Source organism: Oculina patagonica, chromosome 4 (genome assembly GCF_052425735.1).
Source record: "Oculina patagonica isolate OP01 chromosome 4, crgOcupat, whole genome shotgun sequence".
Taxonomy (NCBI): domain Eukaryota; kingdom Metazoa; phylum Cnidaria; class Anthozoa; order Scleractinia; family Oculinidae; genus Oculina; species Oculina patagonica.
Window position 1 is genome coordinate 10,650,994 of NC_135761.1, and position 18,747 is coordinate 10,669,740.

General features: G+C 37.3%; 2 protein-coding genes across 2 annotated transcripts; both read left to right on the top strand.

Moving 5' to 3' along the window:
• The first annotated feature begins 38 nt into the window (after positions 1-38).
• Positions 39-3,220, top strand: LOC144652226 (GEL complex subunit OPTI-like). Its single transcript, XM_078512238.1, has 4 exons — positions 39-229; positions 757-860; positions 1,983-2,112; positions 2,742-3,220. Exons 1-4 carry the CDS (start codon positions 119-121, stop codon positions 2,781-2,783), a joined length of 387 nt encoding a protein of 128 aa, XP_078368364.1. The 5' UTR covers positions 39-118; the 3' UTR covers positions 2,784-3,220.
• Positions 3,221-4,822: 1,602 nt separating this feature from the next.
• Positions 4,823-17,941, top strand: LOC144649512 (rhophilin-2-B-like). The gene is made up of 19 exons (XM_078509016.1): positions 4,823-5,129; positions 5,453-5,586; positions 7,099-7,227; positions 8,076-8,154; positions 9,331-9,408; positions 9,833-9,966; positions 10,540-10,594; positions 11,127-11,180; positions 11,708-11,765; positions 11,987-12,078; positions 12,365-12,460; positions 13,085-13,174; positions 14,107-14,173; positions 14,389-14,478; positions 14,802-14,899; positions 14,993-15,089; positions 15,566-15,642; positions 16,509-16,655; positions 16,905-17,941. The coding sequence occupies exons 1-19, from the start codon at positions 5,025-5,027 to the stop codon at positions 17,271-17,273; spliced, it is 2,049 nt and encodes a 682-aa protein (XP_078365142.1). The 5' UTR covers positions 4,823-5,024; the 3' UTR covers positions 17,274-17,941.
• The last annotated feature ends 806 nt before the right edge of the window (positions 17,942-18,747 follow it).

Below are 18,747 nucleotides of genomic sequence, written 5' to 3' on the forward strand. Positions count from 1 at the left end.
TTTCAGTGGTCAGCGGTATTTTTCGTGGACAAAAAAATTTCACGAGAAAACTACGAGAAATACATGTGCGAGAATTTACGTTTAATATTCTTCAAATAATACCTATTTTTAGCGTGACATGTCTGTACAAAAGTTGAAGAAATCTCCGAAAGATGACGCTGTAGCAAATGGATCAGTGTCTGCGATAGTGAAGAAAGCTTTTAAGACAAATTCGAACTGGGAAGATAAGGTAATTACACAGTTAGTTTGGATTTAAATTTTAGATTGAAAACATAAAATAGGGACCAAAAATTGATCAATTACTGGACGAGTTTGAGTAAGATCAGTTATTTAAGCAGATCAATTATTTGCCTCAACTTTCGACTTCAGCAAATTATTGCTCGTTGAAAAGGATCTCTGTTGAATTTTTCAGTTTAAACTTGTTAGTCCTCAGACCAATGGAATCATATCTATTAATTCTAAATACAGACACAAACGTTTATTCAAAGTATTAAAAAGAAATTACAAAAAACACTCTTAAACGGGAGATTAAGAGGTAGACCCTATATAAAAGAAATACTCCCGAAAACAAGACATTAACAAAAACTAAAAGTAAGCTAAAAATACAGAATGTTACAAACTGTCACACAATATCGTCAGCAGATTGTCCTACGTGAGTATAAAGTTAGGAGAATTAAGCGTAACTTCTACCTTTTACACATTAACCGTCGTTTTACAATAATTTATAATTACTACTCTTTCCTTCTCTTTCCCTAGGATGAGTTCCTTGATGTAATATACTGGTTTAGACAAGTTTTAGCAATTATTTTAGGCATTGTTTGGGGTGTGCTGCCTTTGAAAGGAATCCTTGCTATAGGACTGTAAGTATATAACTATACAGATAATCTAAACAAAAAGTGGTTACCGTAATGATTCGATTTAGCGCCCGGGGCGCTTATTTACTTTTGGCACCTCGAGGAAGGGTGCTTATTTGAGACAAGGCGCTTATTCGGGACAGGGCGCTTATTTAATATTTTGAGAAACAACCAAAAGTTCTCAACAAAACTTCAATAAATATTAAAATAACTAACAATAACAGAAACTGTAACAGTAAAAAATTGTTGAAAGTTTAGTTACTTTTGAAAGAATTGTTCATTTTAGCAGTAAATATATACATGTACGGTATGGTGACTTCAGTAGGGGCATTTATCCACAATTGGGGCGCTTATTAGAATAGGGGCGCTTATAAGAATGGGGGCGCTTGTTGGAATAGGGGCGCTTATTTACAAAAACACATTCGAAAGGGGGCGCTTATTGGAAGGAGGGCGCTAAATCGAATCATTACGGTAGTTTTAAGCAAACTGTTGTCCGGTGCAGATCCAGGATTTTCTAGGGGAGGGTGCAGATCCAGGATTTTTCTTAGAAGGGTGTGCACCACTAAGGAATGGCATAACTGACTGGTGACGTAAACAAATTTTAACAGCGAATACAAAGCCGCAGTTCATCTCAGGGGGGTGCATCCCCTGCACCATCCCCCTAGATCCCCCGGTTTTTTTTTTTTTTTCGCCCCTGGTCATGCTACATTGGCGAGCAAGTGAAACACTTACCGTATTGTTACTTATTTTCATGGGACTTAACTTTCATTATTTTTGTGATTCTCAAAAAATTACAAAATTAAAGACCTGCAAAAATTTATTTTTGATTTTTTTTTTACATATTTTTTGGCCAAATCGTGAAAATTAAGTCCCGCGAAAATATACCTGTTCCTTTTTCACGAAACTAAGTTCCCACAAAAGTAAATAACAGTAACTAAGGTAGTTGACTGTCAACTAGAAGTTTATAAAAAAAAAGCAGGAGGTGTGAAGTGCAAACAATGGGAAACAGGCACATCAAGCAATTTGTCTGTTATTAAGCAATTTGTCTTTTGTATGTTGCAAAAGTTTTAGGCTAGAAGTGTCTTGAAAATGATGTTGAACGATGAGTCAATATCTTTGTCTTTCTAGATTTGCTTTAGTAAATGCTGGTGTTTTGTATATATACTTCACAAACTTTCAAAAGATTGATGAGGAAGAATATGGTGGACCGTGGGAACTAACCAAAGAAGGTTTTATGACATCATTTGCTTTATTTTTGGTAAGTAAAAATATTCATGAAGTTATAAGCATCTTTTAGTTGACTTTAGGTCCCTTTATGGTATTAATAGACTTTTCACAAAGTTTACTTTAAGCTGATGTCCAGTCTGTACTGCGCACTCGCACACACTCACCACATTTACATCTTCTCCCAGGGGGGGTACTTGCAGTATACATGACGGGGAGGTCCAACGTATTTTTTTGGGTTGAAAATTTACACCCTCGGTATTTTTTTGGGCCAAGAGATCTGTCATGTATTTTTTTATGTCTTTAGTCTGTTTGATTGAATAAATCAGTATCGAGGTGCTAGGTTTTGTACTTTTTGGGGTAGAAAATTTTGATGTCAGGTATTTTTTTGGGTGTAAAATTTCAGGCTCATGTATTTTTTTGGGGTTCGCAATATGAAGCTCCGTCGGACCCCCCCCCCCTCGTCATGAATACTGCAAGTACCCCCCCTGGGCATCTTCTATAGTAATTATCTGTGCTAAACTAATAGATCTGTCAGCCTATAACACATTAGTTTGTAAATATGTTTATTTAGAGATCAGATGGTTAGTAGAAATGTTGTCTAAAGAAATTCAACAATATCAAATTTATTTAACAAACAATTCTTTTAATTTTTTTCTGCAGGTAATCTGGATCATATTTTATTCTGCAATACATTTTCCATAACTTTGTACATGTAAAATAGAGTCTGTTATAAACATCTGTACTGTTGTGAGAAGACAGTCGGCAACACAGTCATCATCATCATCCTTATTGTCCTCGTCGTCATTATTGCTGTTAGCAATACGATTGTTTCAACATTGTCTTCAAGCCATAACTTGATCAAGAGGACATAAATACATTATTATTTGTTTCACACAACACGTCTTTTATCCTTGTCAAAAATATTGGACAAATTAAAATCAAAGAAAACTATTTTCTAAAGTAATTGTGAAGAAATGCCTTAACTGTACAGCATAATCTGCTCTTGGACAATTATTAATAGCATTCTAGCAAAAACTGTGAAATGCTGGAAATGCTTTGCAGGAGAAACCTTATGTCACCCTTGCTTTTTGTTAAAACTTCCTGAAAATGTACAGTTCATTAAAAAGTGTTTAAAAATTGCTGCAGTTGTGGATTTTTTTTAGAATCGTTTTCTAATTTTAACTAAATGTGAAAGTCACAACCTTGCATTAAAAAATGTTTACTTAGAGGTTTTGGTTTGGAATTTATATTTTAGAAGGATTAATTTTTTGCAAGGAATACAAGTCAACAGCTCTAAAAAACTTATATTCTGGGCTTTTTTTAGAACAAAAAATTTCCCTGGGTGTTCTTTCAATACAGTAGAATCCTGTTATCTCGAACCTCCAGAAGAAACAAAACCTGCTTCGAGATATCAAGACACTCGTGGAATAGGGTGTAAAATTACAAAGAAGTACTATCCAAGGGAAACGAAAACTTATTCAAGAAATTGGGAGTTTTGAGAAACCGAGGGTTTGAGAGTTCCCTGCTTCCTGCCATGTGTTCAATGTGTTACTGACAAGTTTGTATGGAGAGAAAGAGCCCCCCAAAAACTGGAGAGAACAGACACCTTATCTCTTGTTGATTTTCATCCTCTGAGAGAAACATTCTGCAATTGGGAGCGTCTGAAATATTTATTTGCGGTTTTCAGTGAAATGCGAACTCTGAAATTCAATCATCAACCAACGGTTTGCCTTTTTTGCTGCTGTCAATCATCTTAGCCGACCTCTCGGGAAACAGAAGCTCACTTCAACCGGGTCAAAAGGTCACGTCTGTCAGTTGTGATTGGTAGTTTTCTAGCATTTTGTTTGTTTCTGTTTTTCAAAGTTCGTTGGCTGTCAGCATAATTATGATTGACTGCAGCAAAAAAACGCAATGGTTAGTTGGATTTTGAATCTCAGAGTTCGCATTTCACTGAAAACTGCAATAGAGTATTAGTATTTCCTGCTTAAGATATGTAACGGCTAGATAGTATTTGAGCTAATTTCGCGTTGGTGTCATTTTCAGGATAATTTGTGTTTCGTAGGCATGAATTTGATTTAGCTGTTTAAGGTTTGCATGTACAAAGTGTCTGAAATTTGTCCAAATTGAGATGAAATGTGTCTGAAACTAAAAAATTTAAAACAAAACGTCCAAAATTTTAAAGGGACGCTGTCACGGGGATTTTTCTGCTTTTCAGTTAAAAAGTACTAAAATTGGCGAAGTACTCTTGCTCATACACATAATGCGCCTAGAAATTGTTGTTGGAGGAAGTGGGGAGCTGCTATTTTTTAAGCTGTATACCAGGTCACAAGAGCAGAACTTGAAAACTCAGCCTAACTTTTTCAAGTTGAGATTTAAAGTTCTTGATGGAATCAATAGTATAACAAGACACTATCACTAGCTCCAGTTCACTGGCATAGCAATTTTAAACAAAACTGGACCTCTATTTTTAGTTTCTATACGTCTTAAGGCTCTTGAGTTTTTGAAGTGATGCGCCTGACAGTGTCCTTACGTCCGAAATATTTTTGCAAGTGTTAGGATCTGGATAAGAAAAAACAAGTTTTATATTTTCCTTATTTTAATTAATGCATTTTCTGTAAATAGTGTTAATATTGTTTAATTGTTGTAAATAGTGTGAAATAATAAAAATCTGAAAAAATCTGAAATCTAAGATATTTTGGTCGCATTGCATGCCTACCATTGCGAAAATGTTGAGGTCACGTGTTCCCACTTCACTGGAGCCGGCTTTGCATGCAAATGAAAGTGATTCCATGATGTTGGTATTTGAACGGAAATACAAACATGCAGTGGGAAACAAAAAAACCCACAAACAATGACGTTTAGTAATCCACCGATATAGTTGACGTGTTTGCTTAAGAAAATCTTACTCTGTAAGTTTGTTACAAGCTGTAACCGAAGGAGAAGATGACGGCCATGATTCCCGTATCAACTGAACTTGAAATGGCGGAAAATCGGCGCGAAGCGGGAACTGATCTCCTCAAGAACGACCGTGGGAAAGCGCTTGAAGTGGTAAGCGACAACTTAAAACTTTCTTATTTCGAGAAGCGGCGCTCTTATTGATATGTAAGCTTTAATTCAGAGCAATTTGACCAATATCAATTATGTGATCGAGACTTTCGGCAGGAAGCCCTCCAATTTCAAGTTTGTGATGATTAAAAATATTTGCTCATTTGCGTCTTTTATCACGATAAAAAGATTTATAAATTTACGAGCTTTCAGCGTGTCGTCGCTAGGTTTTTAATAATATTCAAGCATGTTGAAGCGTATTCAATTGTATACAAAGTTGTTTTTTTCTTTCTTTTCATTCATACGTTGTATCAACTTTATTTTAGGATGACAGTGAGCTTGGCTCTCGGAAGACGTCCGCTCGATGGAAGCTACAGCACAAAAGACAAGTTTTAAATCACAAAATATTTAAGCAGACCAAGTTACGAGACGGAGCAGAAAATTTAATGAAAGCCTTAAGGTTGGTAAAGTTTAATCATTTGGTTAATCTTCAAGAAAATTAAGTTAGGGTTAATTCACTTTTCCCTGGCGTGCATGGACGATAAAAAGCTTATTTTGAACGCAGCTTTGCCATCTCTAGAATTTTCTGCGATACCGGGGGTAATTATATATTAATTGAATACTCATATTTCACGGTCTGTTGATAAAGAAGAATGATTCCTTCTACAAGTTGAGAGAGTTTTTTTTTATACAACCTAATCAAATGAATCTTTGTTTGCTCGGATCTGATCTGAGCACTGATAATTACATTTTAAAAGATTGACAGTGATAAAAAGCGTTAGTAGAAACTCAACCGTGTTCTATTGAAAATCCGCGAATCTGATTGGTTCTCCCACTGTTTTCTATTTTAACAATAGAGTGTTTCTGTCTAGGAACTATCGGCTGATAGTTGCCCCGCGAAAATTTGATGTTCTTAAAACAATATTAGCCCGAGAAGCGAAGCTTCGAGGGCAAATATGCTAGTTTTAAGAACTTAAAATTTCCAAGGGGCAACTATCAGACCGATAGTTCCGAGACAGAAACACTCTATTGTCTTTATTGTTCACCACTAAATTTTCTTCCGCGCGCAGATACAAAAACAAGCATCGTGAATTATTTTTACTTTTGGGGATAAAAAACTCAATTGAATGCCGAAATTTAACAAACGAAACAAAACCAGACGAGAAACCCACTAAATGCAGTGAATTTGGTTGGGTTTTTTTGTTTGCAGGTACGCTTGTTTACAAAAAAAGGCACGGGTGCGCTCGGGAGGGCACAATGGGCTGATAGTGCCCTCCGGCGCGCGGGCACTATCGCATCAGGTGTTCAATTTAAACCAATCAGAATCGGAGAAAATTTAGTGGTGAACTATAATCGCTGATAGAAAACGATCGCGCACTCGTTGCTCATTTAAAGATTAATTTTTGGCTTATAAGAACGTAAAATTGTAGGTTTTTGGACTGCAGTCCTTTTAGAGTTTCTACTAATTAAAACAATAAGACTACTCACCCTCATTTTCTATGAGTGATAGTCAACGAGGCGCACTCGGCTGCGCCTCGTTGACTATTCGCTCATAAAAAACTCGGGCTCGTAGTCTAATTATTAAATAAAATCTAGAATATCACATGTATCAAGGTTAAGCCTGCTGTCAAGCCAAGTGGCCCATACAGCCGGAGCTAACCCCGGTTTCTGTAGCATTAAGCAGCTAGGAGTATTGCTTCTCCCCCCTGGATGGGATGCTAGTCCATCACCGGGTTACCCCGAGCAGTAAATTCGCTGGTACCCATTTATACACCTGGGTGGAGAGAGGCACTATAAGAGTAAAGTGTCTTGCTTAAGAACACAACACAGTGCCGCAGCTATGTCTTAAACCCGGACGGCTCAATCTGGAGTCCAGCGCACTAACCATTAGGCCACCCCATCTCCCAAAAACAAAAAAAAAAGGGTTATTGAATGTATAACTGAGAAATTAAAAGCAATCTATATGTTGCAGGATAACAAATGACAGGAAAACAAAGCTTGCTGCTAAGACAGAGTTAAGTTTTGCTAACTCACAACTGGATTTGTTGAAGGAGGAACTTGAAGGAATTAACAGCACCCTGGATGTTTATCAGTTTGATAGGTGAGTGATGCACTACAAATTAAGGAAGGAGTGAGTTTTAATTTTCCAAGACACTCAATTTTCCAGGATAGAGCCAAGTAGAACGTAGCTACATGTACTGTACACATGACTTTTTGCTTCATGATAACACTAGAGTAGAGTGGTTGAACAGCTTGACCATATAGTACCTGGAAAAGAGCCAGGGTACTTCAAGCAATAATTTTCAAAGACGCAGCTACTGTAAAGTGATTAATTCCCTAGATGTACGTAACCAACTTATCATGGAGATAGACTTTGTGTGTTTGGATTGCCTCTAAGCTGTGACTAAAGGCCCGTTTACACGTTACGATTAATCTGCCGAATTTGTCCCAAGAAAATTTACACGCTGCATTTCATCGACCAGCTTTTTTTTGCCTATTCAAATTGAAAGGATGAAAATCGGCCCTATTTCAAAAGTCTGTGACACTGCAACAGATTTTTAATTGTGCACTCATTTTCTTATCAAATCTGGGCCAAATCTGGCTGAGGTATCGTAACGTGTAAACTGGCTTTTATATTAAAGATTGTTAATAATACACTTGATGTATATACAGTGGAACCCCGATATAACGATATGCCAAGGGGGCAGTAAAATTACATCGTTATATCGAGGAATCGTTATATCGGGATTCCGTCCCATATATTTTACTTTTGCCGGGACATAACATATTCATCGTTATATCGGGAATATCGTTATATCGAAGATCGTTATATCGGGGTTCCACTGTATTACCCTCTCATTTTTAAAATGAACTGCATGCACAGTTGCTCTACAATGTCTAATCTTTGTACTCAAACTAAAATCATGGTATATTTAATTTTAAATACAGGAGTGTTGAGCACCAGATTCCATTGATTGCTGTTGGTCTCAGGGAAACAAAAGAGCTTGTTTTTAAACCTCAATTTAAGGTGTGTTTGTTTGACTGTATATGTTGCCAGTTTGATTTTTATTTTGGTTTGTTTCAGGTTATGATAATTAATTTGTGACAGTGGAAAATAAAAATTAAACTGGTTTGAAACATTTTAACCTACTCAAAAATTTAATAAACCTAACACACACAGCAATGTACAAGAAGCATGTGCATTTTGCTATACTCAAGATACTATCGCATAGTCGCACATACAGTTTATGAAGTTTAACAGCTGATATTCTAAAAATATATAAAATCATAATAAAATAATTTAAAATTTTACAAGTTCTGCTGATTAACCTAGTAAACAAATTGTTAACTTACTATTTATATCTGTACAGTTAATTTCACTTGCAGGTCAGGACTTAAATTTAAATTTTTGAAATTTAATTTTTATTTTTATCCATTTCATTTTTTATTTCATTTTTTATTTTATTTTTATCCATCAAAGCAAAGACAACAGTTCAGGTTGCTGAACTAAGCTCATCATAGTTTTTAAATATTAATCAGATTTTTTTAAAAAAAAAATCATGGTTACAGGCCTTTGATTTTTTTATCTATGGATATTAAATAAGTAAATTAACATTGGCTGCACATTTTGTTCACCAGTATAATGTTTCTCACTTTTCAGACTTGAAAACCAAAAAAGGAAAACTAACTCAGTATTACAAAGCAACACCAATCCTGTACCTATTTCCTGTTTGCCTTTGTTAAATTTATTTTCTTAAATACAGTTGAACCTGCAAAAGACATTCACCTCCATGGGCAGACACCTTTCCTAGTCATGGGCCCAGCGGCATACACAAATACTAGCGCGCTGGACTCTGGATAGATTGATCCAGGCTCGAGCCCTGGCCGGGGTCACTGTGTTGTGTTCTTGGGCAATGCACTTTCCTCTCTTAGTGCCTCTCTTTACCCAGGAAAAAAAACTTGGATAACTTCCAGCAGCATGGGCTGATTGGCTTGAGGCTGCCTTTTTTTCCCACTTTGTCTTTTTCCAAGGGTGTCTGCTTACTAGAGGCCTGTGTTTGGCTGTATCGCTAATAATTTATAAATACAGCTCAATTTTTTATGGTAAAAGTGATAAGAATACTTATATAAATTATTAACATGTATTTAAGTTATTCATAAACTTAAACAAGTTAATGAACAACAGTTTTTCTTTTCTTTCCAGGACTTTATTTTGGAACATTATAGTGACTCTCCAGAAAATTATGAAAAAGAGCTTGAACTATTTGAAAATCTGAGAAAGGTTTGTCATATTAAATTATTAGTGAAATATCATGATATCCTTTATGTCAGCCATTATTTTAGTAAAAGTGTAGTTGTAAGGGTCATTCCTTTTAATATCCACCTTTCCCCTTACTGTATATGAGACATGTCAAAATCCCCCCCCCCCTCAAAAAAAAAAAGATCAAAGTGCTGACATGATGCCCCCTCAGAAAAAAAACCTGATTTTTTTTAACCCCATCAGAAAAAAAGCCAACTTTTTACCTAGCCCCTTCTGAAATATTTAAAAGGTTTAAGGATGCCGACAGAGCAACCCTGTCAGAAATGACCTTCAAAACTCCAAGGTTCAGAAAAATCTTGTCTGCAGGGGGGGGGGGATATAAAGTGGGAGGGCCCTAAGGGTACATGTACAACTCATGACCTTATGTGACTGAATGGTTCAATAGGAGGCTGTGTGTAAGGCCAACAGAGATGAGACAGGTATCCATGCTTTGTTCAGCTACTACAATCAACTGTACTTTGTGGAGAAGAAATTCTTTCCCAAAGGAAAAGGATACATCATGCCAGTTTATTTTCACTGGTAAGTAAATAATCTAGTACATTGTGTCGTGTCATGTCATGTCTGGCTGGTCTAACTGAGCTGGTTTTATTGTACCATTTTACTGAAAGGTCTTTTAAAGGGACACTGTCACAGATTTAAGCCAAACTTTGGCATAGAAAATGACCATCAAATTCATTTACATTTATAAAATTACCTCTTAAAACAGTGAAGGAATATTTAAATTAAACATCAAATGCAAAAGAAGGTGCAGATGGCCATTAAGTGGTGGAAGATTGAAACGGATTGCGATATGGGTTTTTGAAATATGGTGCGGCGGAAAGTTTTCAAAGTTAATCCTGTCTGCTTGTAACTTTAAATTATAGCGCCCGGGTGACACATTTGGCTGCAATGAAGCTATGGTTTTGTCATTTAGAATAATAGAATGAATTTCTTTGCAAACATTTAGTTTCATGGTGAATATTTGACAAAATTTAATAACATATAATTAACTTAACCATGACACAGTCCTTTTAAAGGCCAACATTTTTTTTATGTTCAGTTGTACAATTGTAGGTTTCTTACTACTTAATATGTAAATTATGTCTTCTTCAGGTATGATACCACAACTGGTTTACCAAAAGTACAGCGATCTGTCGCATTTGAAAAGGTATGAATTCAATTGCAATGTAATTTTATAAATTAATATACTGTTAAAATCATTAATATATGGGCACTGGAACACCATTATGTCATTAAGTGCTGTAAGCCATAGCACCAGCCTGTTACGGCTGTACTGCAACCGATGTTACAGGTGAAGATGTTGATTTGTGTTAAGTTACACTTGTGTACTGAGCGAAATGCTAAGGGTGATAAGTTCAATGTTGCGGCTACTTAAAAACTAATTGACAGCCCTGGAAACCAGTGACCTCTTAAGTTTATAAATCCAAGATTTGTTCATTTATTTGGTAAATTATGGCTTTAAAATAATATAATAACACAGGATTGGACATGATGGTATAATTTTTGATATTCTTACATCATACAGCTTTACACATATATGTTATATGTTGCTTCTAGGCTGCAGAACAAAGGAAAATACCAATGAAATTGTACGAAGGGTAAAATTGAACCACAACATGTACAAGATTTTCATGAGTTTTAAGTCAAGTTTACTTTAGTTATTATAATTTTATTTGCAGGCTAGCATTCTCTTTAACATTGGTTCTATCTGGAGTCAAGTTGGTGCAAAGCAAGTAAGGAATAAACTCACTCTCAGTTATATGTGATCATCCCGGTGCGAGTAGTTTTGAAAAAAAAAACTGTTGTTGGTGACTGACATTTCCACAATTAGCTGAGCAGAGGTTATCTTCAGACATCTAGTTGACTGAAGATGACTTCTGCTAGGGTGTCAAAACATCAGTCACCAACAACTGTTATTTTCAGAACTGTTCACACCCGGACGATTACACCATATGTTGTACTAACAATACTCCTGGGTTCAAACCAGTTACTATTAATTTTTGTATGTTTTAGTGTCTGGCTTATCTGTAAGGGCTTTAATTTATTGTTTTTGTTGTTGTTGTCTTTGCATTTTTTTACAATAACAACACAACCGAACAGAAACTGCATTATTTTGTATTATTGACATTTTTTCACTGTTTGATCTTCAACTGTAAGAGAGAGAATGATCCTCTAACCTTCTTATCTAGCTCAAGATGTTTACAATGTATTGTTACCATTAAAGAGGGTTTTTATAAAGAGAGCTTGTATTTATTTGCAGGACAGAAGAACACAAGCTGGGCTTAGTGTGGCCATTGATGCTTTCCAGAAAGCTGCAGGTAAATGGAGAATGATCTAGTTTGTTCTTGTCTACCTTTATACCCAAGGCTCAGTCAGCCTATGGCTCATTTCTATTGGTAAACTGATACTCATAAAATTACAACACTCTCACTTTATGACCTTATTCTAGAAAATCATCATCACTCCTTGTTAGCGCCATTGGATGCATATATAGGCCTCATTCTAGGAAATAATGAATTGAAATTATTTTTTATTACAGGCATTTTCAAATTTATCAAAGACAACTTTGTCAATTCTCCAAGTGCTGACTTAACAACTGAAGTAATGGAAATGCTGAAGGCTGTTATGCTGGTGAGTGACAAGAAGTAAAAATACTCATTTGGATCTTTCCCTTTGAATGGCATACATAGGGGTTTTTAAATTGTTTTGAAATAGGCGTCAGCAACTGGAAGAGTAGGTGGCTGTGACAACGCCAAGCTTGTTTGTTACGAGCTGATCGCTATGACCAGAGTAACCAGTGACAGATAATCAATTAGCCGGTGGAACTCTTGTGGCTGCCAGCTTGTTTTGAAAACCTGATATATGTGAAAAATACTTAGATTTACATAAAATTAAATGTAAACATATTTTTTGTCAGGCTCAGGCACAGTTGTGTATGTGGGAAGAGTGCTTCCTTGAAGGAATCAAAGATAAGTTGTCGGACAAGATAAGCGCAGCTCAGGAATGTGTTGAGGTAGGATTTGCATAAATTGTTTGCAGTATGCAGTAGCACTCAGGGGTGGATCAAGGGGAGGATGCAGGTGGTGTGCACCCCTCCCTGAGATGACCTGTGGCTTTGTATTCACTTTTAACATTTGTTTATGTCACCAGTCAGTTATGCCATTCCTTAGTGGTGCACCCCCTTCTAAGAAATATCCTCAATCCCCCCAGAACACCTATAAACGTGACAGTTGTAGGGGGGACGGGGGTGGGGGGTGTGCTTAAAGCCTGGGGTAAGCAAAAAGTAACAGTTAAAGGATTGGAGTTGAACAAGAGTTCTCTACAACTCTTCTAAGTGACCAGGGTTTTCCTTTTCAAGTGAAGTTGGGTTAAAAAACGTAAAAAAAAACAGCAGAGAAAAGGAATGACACATTTTTAAACCAAACCAACGGATTGTTAAAGTTGCAGGCAAGGAAAATGTCCACAGGCGTTAAAACGTTTCCTTTCATATTTAGAGCCCTGTCTTAATTAAACCACCAAGTCTTGAACTTTAAAGTGTTTGTGATGTGACAATTGACCTTGGTCTTGTCTTGTCTCTTTGTTTTTTTCACACAGTGAATGAATCGTTAAATGGTTTTGCCTGTTTGTTTACCATTAGGTTAGTCAGCGGTACAAAAAGGCCCAGATGATGATGAATTCTGGAATTTGCTTAAGTTGTGTTCCACTGTCTTGGAAAAACATGATGTCGGTGAGTTATATCTGGCGTTATTTTTTAAACTGATATTGTTTCCTGGATTGCTGCAGTTTTTTTGTTTGTTCATGTTAATGTCACGCACAATCGAAAGGACACCGTTTATGTGGGAGAAAGGTAGGGGGAATAAGTGTTGTCCTCGACCCGAGAGCTGCCTGCCATGGGCGAGGCCAGTACTCGGGGCTAGTGTCAGCGAGTGGCATATAAGACCGTGAGATGGGTGTCACGGGGCACAGAGGCAGGGTGGCGTGTACCTATGCCAAGCTCCTGGAGGGATGATAGCGAGGGGAAGTGGATGTGTCCACCGTTTCTCATCCAAGCTAAGGCAACCCAGACATAGCTTCAGTGTGGGACTGAAGGGTTGTCGCCAGCAACACTTATCCCCCAAACCGTTTATTAAAGAACAACAACAACTAAAATGGTATTACAAAAATCGCTTTTTTTATATATAAACTATAGATAAACTGGATATAACGTAACAAATGAAACAGGTGTAAACTAGTAGCCTACAAGAAATGCTTTGTCTGAGTGGCAACAGTAGAGCTATGAGATAAATGCGGAGGGTGGGTGGGGAAATAAACGCTTGAGTCCAGCAGCTTAACTGAATTGCAAGTGAAGATCGTCAGTGATCACAAGAGTAAACAGGGGAAGGCTGTGTGGATCTGATTGGCCGACAATCTGTGAACGCGTGCAAGCTTATCATTCATTGGCCAGTATAAATAGAGGGAGATACAAGTACATGTTTACGGTTCAAAGAGCGGGGTACGGATTGCCGGAAAAACACATCCACGGGGAGAGCAAGGTTTAATTGAGCTAAACATTAACTCCAGTTTATGCTTTGGCAAAAACAGCCATTAACATGGTGTCACTAGCTGCCGGACTGAATCGTATTCCCACTCATAGCATTTTCTTACTTTCTCTTTTTTTAGATAATGAGTCTTCACTACAAAGCTTTGTCACATTATTTTGTTGCTGATGGAATTCTTAAAAGTGTTGGTAAGCTTATAATTATAAGCCCTGCAGGGCCTGTTTATTTGAGTAAGGATTTTTAAGTGGCCTGTCTACCTCAAGAAGGCCTGCCTATTGGTTACCATCCTAGGTGGTGGAGGAGAAGGAAGGGCTTATAATCAGAATTCTGCACTTACTGAGTATATTTTGATCATTGAATTGATTACTCATCATACCTTTTCGTTCTTCCCTTCATTTTCTAGAGAGTTCCAGCAATGACAAGCAAGAAGAAACTGTGATTTCTTCTTTAGACACATCTCAGCCAGATGATAGTGCAACCAGAACAAAGCAAGGTAAGGGCTGAGTACTTCCCAAATTATTAGTGGTTTTAATCTTAAACTCCAAGTTAATATAAATAGTCTACTTTTGTTTTTATTTGCTCTTTTGCTTTGCTCTGTGAATCAGATGTGGTTTGAAATTTCTAGCTATTCAACAAGTACAAAACATCTGTATTGCATGCCAGTTGAAAAGGCCAAGTTAATGTCAAACAAAAAATACAGAAATTAAAAAATAAAGAAATCAATGCAAGCCACTGATAAATGTAATTAATCCTTTGAAGTGCCTTTTCAAAATTATAATGATATTGACTAAAGGTTTTTCTTCCTTTCCCGCCCAGCAAAAGCGCACCTCCATTCAGCACTGAAATCACATGAAGAAGCCATGAAAGCTAGACAGATCTGTCGGCACTGTAGAAAAATAGTAGGATTACAAAAGGTATGCTTTCTCTTTCAAAGAATTGCAGGGGGCATTTCACCTGCAAGACATCAGTAATGTCATTACAACATTGTTTTTTTATATTTCTTAAAGGCTCTTCAAGATGCTCGCATCAAAACAACTGACACATTAGTTGCCATGGAAGAAGAAGATGATTTTGATGATCCTTTGACACCAACCCCTGTCAAAGGTCAGTAACACAATTTTAAGAAACAAAGAGCCTGCAACCAAGGCTCAAACCCCAACTTTTTAATCATGAATTGGTCAATGCACAAACCATTAGGCTACCATGGCTCTTGAGGAATACTCCCCCAAAATACCTAAAAGGGTATGTGCCACCCCACGGGATTGTGATTTTGGGCTCCTGATCTAGAACGGGGTATCAGTTTTAGAGACAATTTCTAGAACAGGGTAAAGGGGGTATGATATCCTGAACGCAAGTGTTTCTAAAACGGGTATCATTTTGGATGCAATTTTTTTCCAAAACAAGGTGCTACTTTGTTGACCCAGGCAGCACATACCCACCCAAAGCATACCTGAGAGTTCCTTCCCCCCCCCCCCCCCTGGCTACGGCTCTCTTTTATTGTCAGTTGCTACAACAGTGAATGAAACTGTCAAATTTAATTTTGGTCTCAGCTTATTAAGATTGTGTTGTTCATCTTTCAGCTTTAGCAAGACAAAGAGCAGATTGTGTTCCACCCAATTTTAGCCAAGCTTCAGTAGAGGACTTGTTTCATAGACTGGTGAGACATCAATTCATGTACCGTATCTATACAATTAAAGTAAAACGCCGTAGCATTTATTAAATATGTCATGATACAAGTGTGGCGTTTATTCAAGGGTGGTGTTTATTCAATGGAGACGTTTATTCGAATAAATACGGTATTACTGGCAACTTGAACACAACTTCTTCCTTCTGGGAAGGAACATATATAGAGGTTATAACATTTTATTCCTCACAAAGTGGGAACTGCAGGTCTAAGCATGTGACATCCAGTTTGCAGTGGACTTCACTGTAATTATATATGGCCGCCTAAAGAGTGGCGTCATGCAGTTGGTGTGTTAAAAGGGGTTTGTCTCCATTTATTGCCAGAAGGCACGGTGGCCATGGTAAGCACACTGGACTCAGAGTTGGTTCAAGTCTGAGCCCTGGCCGGGGTCACTGCATTGTGTTCTTGGGCAAGACACTTATTACTCTTGTAGTGCCTTTCTCCACCCACGTGAATAAATGGGTACCAGCAAATTTAATGCTGGGGGGGGGGGGGGGGTACCCTGAGATGTTCTAGCATCCCATCCAGGCAGAAAAAGAAATACTTCTAGTTGCTAGGGAACCTGGTATAAGACTTGGCCTGATGATCCACTAAGCCTGAATGTGGTCTTAACCTACCTTACATATAGGGGGTATACACATGTACTCCTATAATTATCAGTTCTGCTGTGACAGTATCAATTAAGACCATGGAATGTTTCTGTAAACAAAAAACAAGAGTAGGAGTTTTAGGGAGTATCAGAAATTCAGATTGGGTTATCTGCAATTATTGTTACAAGATCTTTTTAGCATCATGATATCAGTCTGTTTTCCTCTTGCTAACATTGTTGGTGTTCTTAGGGTCCTGTACATGTGTTCAATGCAAATTTAGAATGGAGTGTACCACGGAGTATCACGCTAAAGAGAAGTAACGGAGGGTATGGCTTCAGTGTTATTGGCTCTGCTCCTGTTATTATTCAGAGTGTGGAAGAAAGAGGACCTGCCAAGGTTTGTTTTGTTTGTTCTTCATTTAAACCTGTGGTAGAATTGACTGGCTAGGCAAAGAAAATGTAAAAATGAATGTGGCTGCCTCGTGGTCCTTCTCTCCATAGCTTAATAACACAAAGGTTTCAAATGGTAGAACAGTTCAGTATGAAAAAGTATCTTTGCAAACCCTGGGAATATTCCACAGTGTGACTTATTGTTTGGATGTAACAATTACATTTTCAATTCTTGGAATGATTTTTTCCATAACAGGATGCTGGAATTCAAGTAGGGGATATTATAACTTCTGTGAATGAGACAGACTGCAAATGGGGTGATCATCCTTTCGTGGTGTCGTTAATTCGCAATACTGATACTTCTGTGACACTTGATATTGTTACGCCATGCTCTCTCAAGGACATTGCTTCATTATACAATGTCAAACTGTCCAGGGAGGATCAAGTAGTGACTAGTGACTATAGTGGCTCTATTGGGAGTCAGAGCTCAGCGTCCTCCAGAAACAGCACTCTTAATGGTTTATACTCCAAATCAAGCAGCAATTCATCTGGCTCAACAAGATCTAGCACTCCGTCTCGACACAGTTCTGTGCTGGAAATGGGGAATGAGTCAATTCTATGGTAGCAGCAACCAGAATATTAAACCAGTTTGGTAATACAGACAGGGTTCAAACAGGTCATGGAAAATTAAAAAACCTTAAGTTATTCCATTCATGTATCCATGTACAGTGCAATCAGTCTTATCCACCTTTAGAGCATAACGTATTTAATAGATTTAACCAAGCCTAAAAGCGGAGCTCCCTGGTTTTTCACTTTGCCCTTCATGTAAATCTAAATTGACTGACCATAGACAGAAACATACATAGGATTCGAAAGCGTGCCCGCGATCCTTGCCGTTAGCCTTGATGACCCTGAAAAATTAGATCCATGGTTTTCCTATTTCTATGCATGCATGATTGTTCTTTTTCCATGGTTATGGGGCTCCCTTCTGGGGCATTTCGGGCCACTGGGGAGCTCCGCTAAAACTGAGCTAAGGTTGTTTTCAGTCTCAACATAACGGGATTGGAAAAGAACAGATACACAATAAATAATAGCATAAGAATTGGCATGGGTTTTGTTTTCCATAACTCATTTATATAGTAAAGTATTAGTAAAAATAAATTAATTCTAAAAGTAAAGTAAGTTATTGCATAGATGCCATAATTATTGCCTTTATGTAGTAAGTAGCCTTTATCTAGTTCTTGCTTCAAAATGAGCTTATTTGAATTACAGCATGCAAAAAAGTAGCTATTTTCTTAACTATTTATTTGCTAAAATATGTAAAAAAATATTTTTGTGAAATTATATATATTATTATCCAATGTTATGAACATCGTACTTGTCTATAAATATCAAATATTATTTTGTAAATAGTTGTTGTATCATACTAGTAGCCGGAGGAATGTATGAGTATTATCAGTTATAGAAGTAATATCTCAAACACGAGAGGCAGTGTTTCATCGGGATATCCAAACACCGAGAAGAGAGTTAAAAATACGACGCGCAGCGGAGTATTTTTGACGAAACTGCGAGGTGTTTGGATAGCCGTTGAAACACTGTCTCGAGTGTTTGATATATCTTCTCAGTCGAAACAAAAACTAAGGAGTAGACGGAGAAAAAAATTTGAAAAAATCTGTGGTAATTTAGAACGGGTATCCAAACCTTCCATGTTACACGAGCCAAGTTTCCTTGCAATTTGCAACGCAGTGTTGACGACCGAAAAACAAATGCAAATTGCAGGGGGTGTCACATATTCGCAAGTTTTGTTCACAGCTTACAACGCACCTGCTAGAAATTATCATGAAAGCTCATTTTAATAAAATTGGGTTGTAAGGTGCGATTGATATGTCACGCAGCAATTTGGCTCGCAACGTTGCGAAAACTGGAGGCTAGCTTTACTGATCTTGTAACTTGCTACACAACATTTTGATGGAGCCTTGCAGGTTTCAAGAACGGGGTGTTACCACGTGATTTTTTTTTGGGGGGGGGGGGCAACTGGCAATGCAACGTTTGTTGCATTGTAAGTTGCAAGAAAAATTGCCTTCTGTAACATGGAAGGC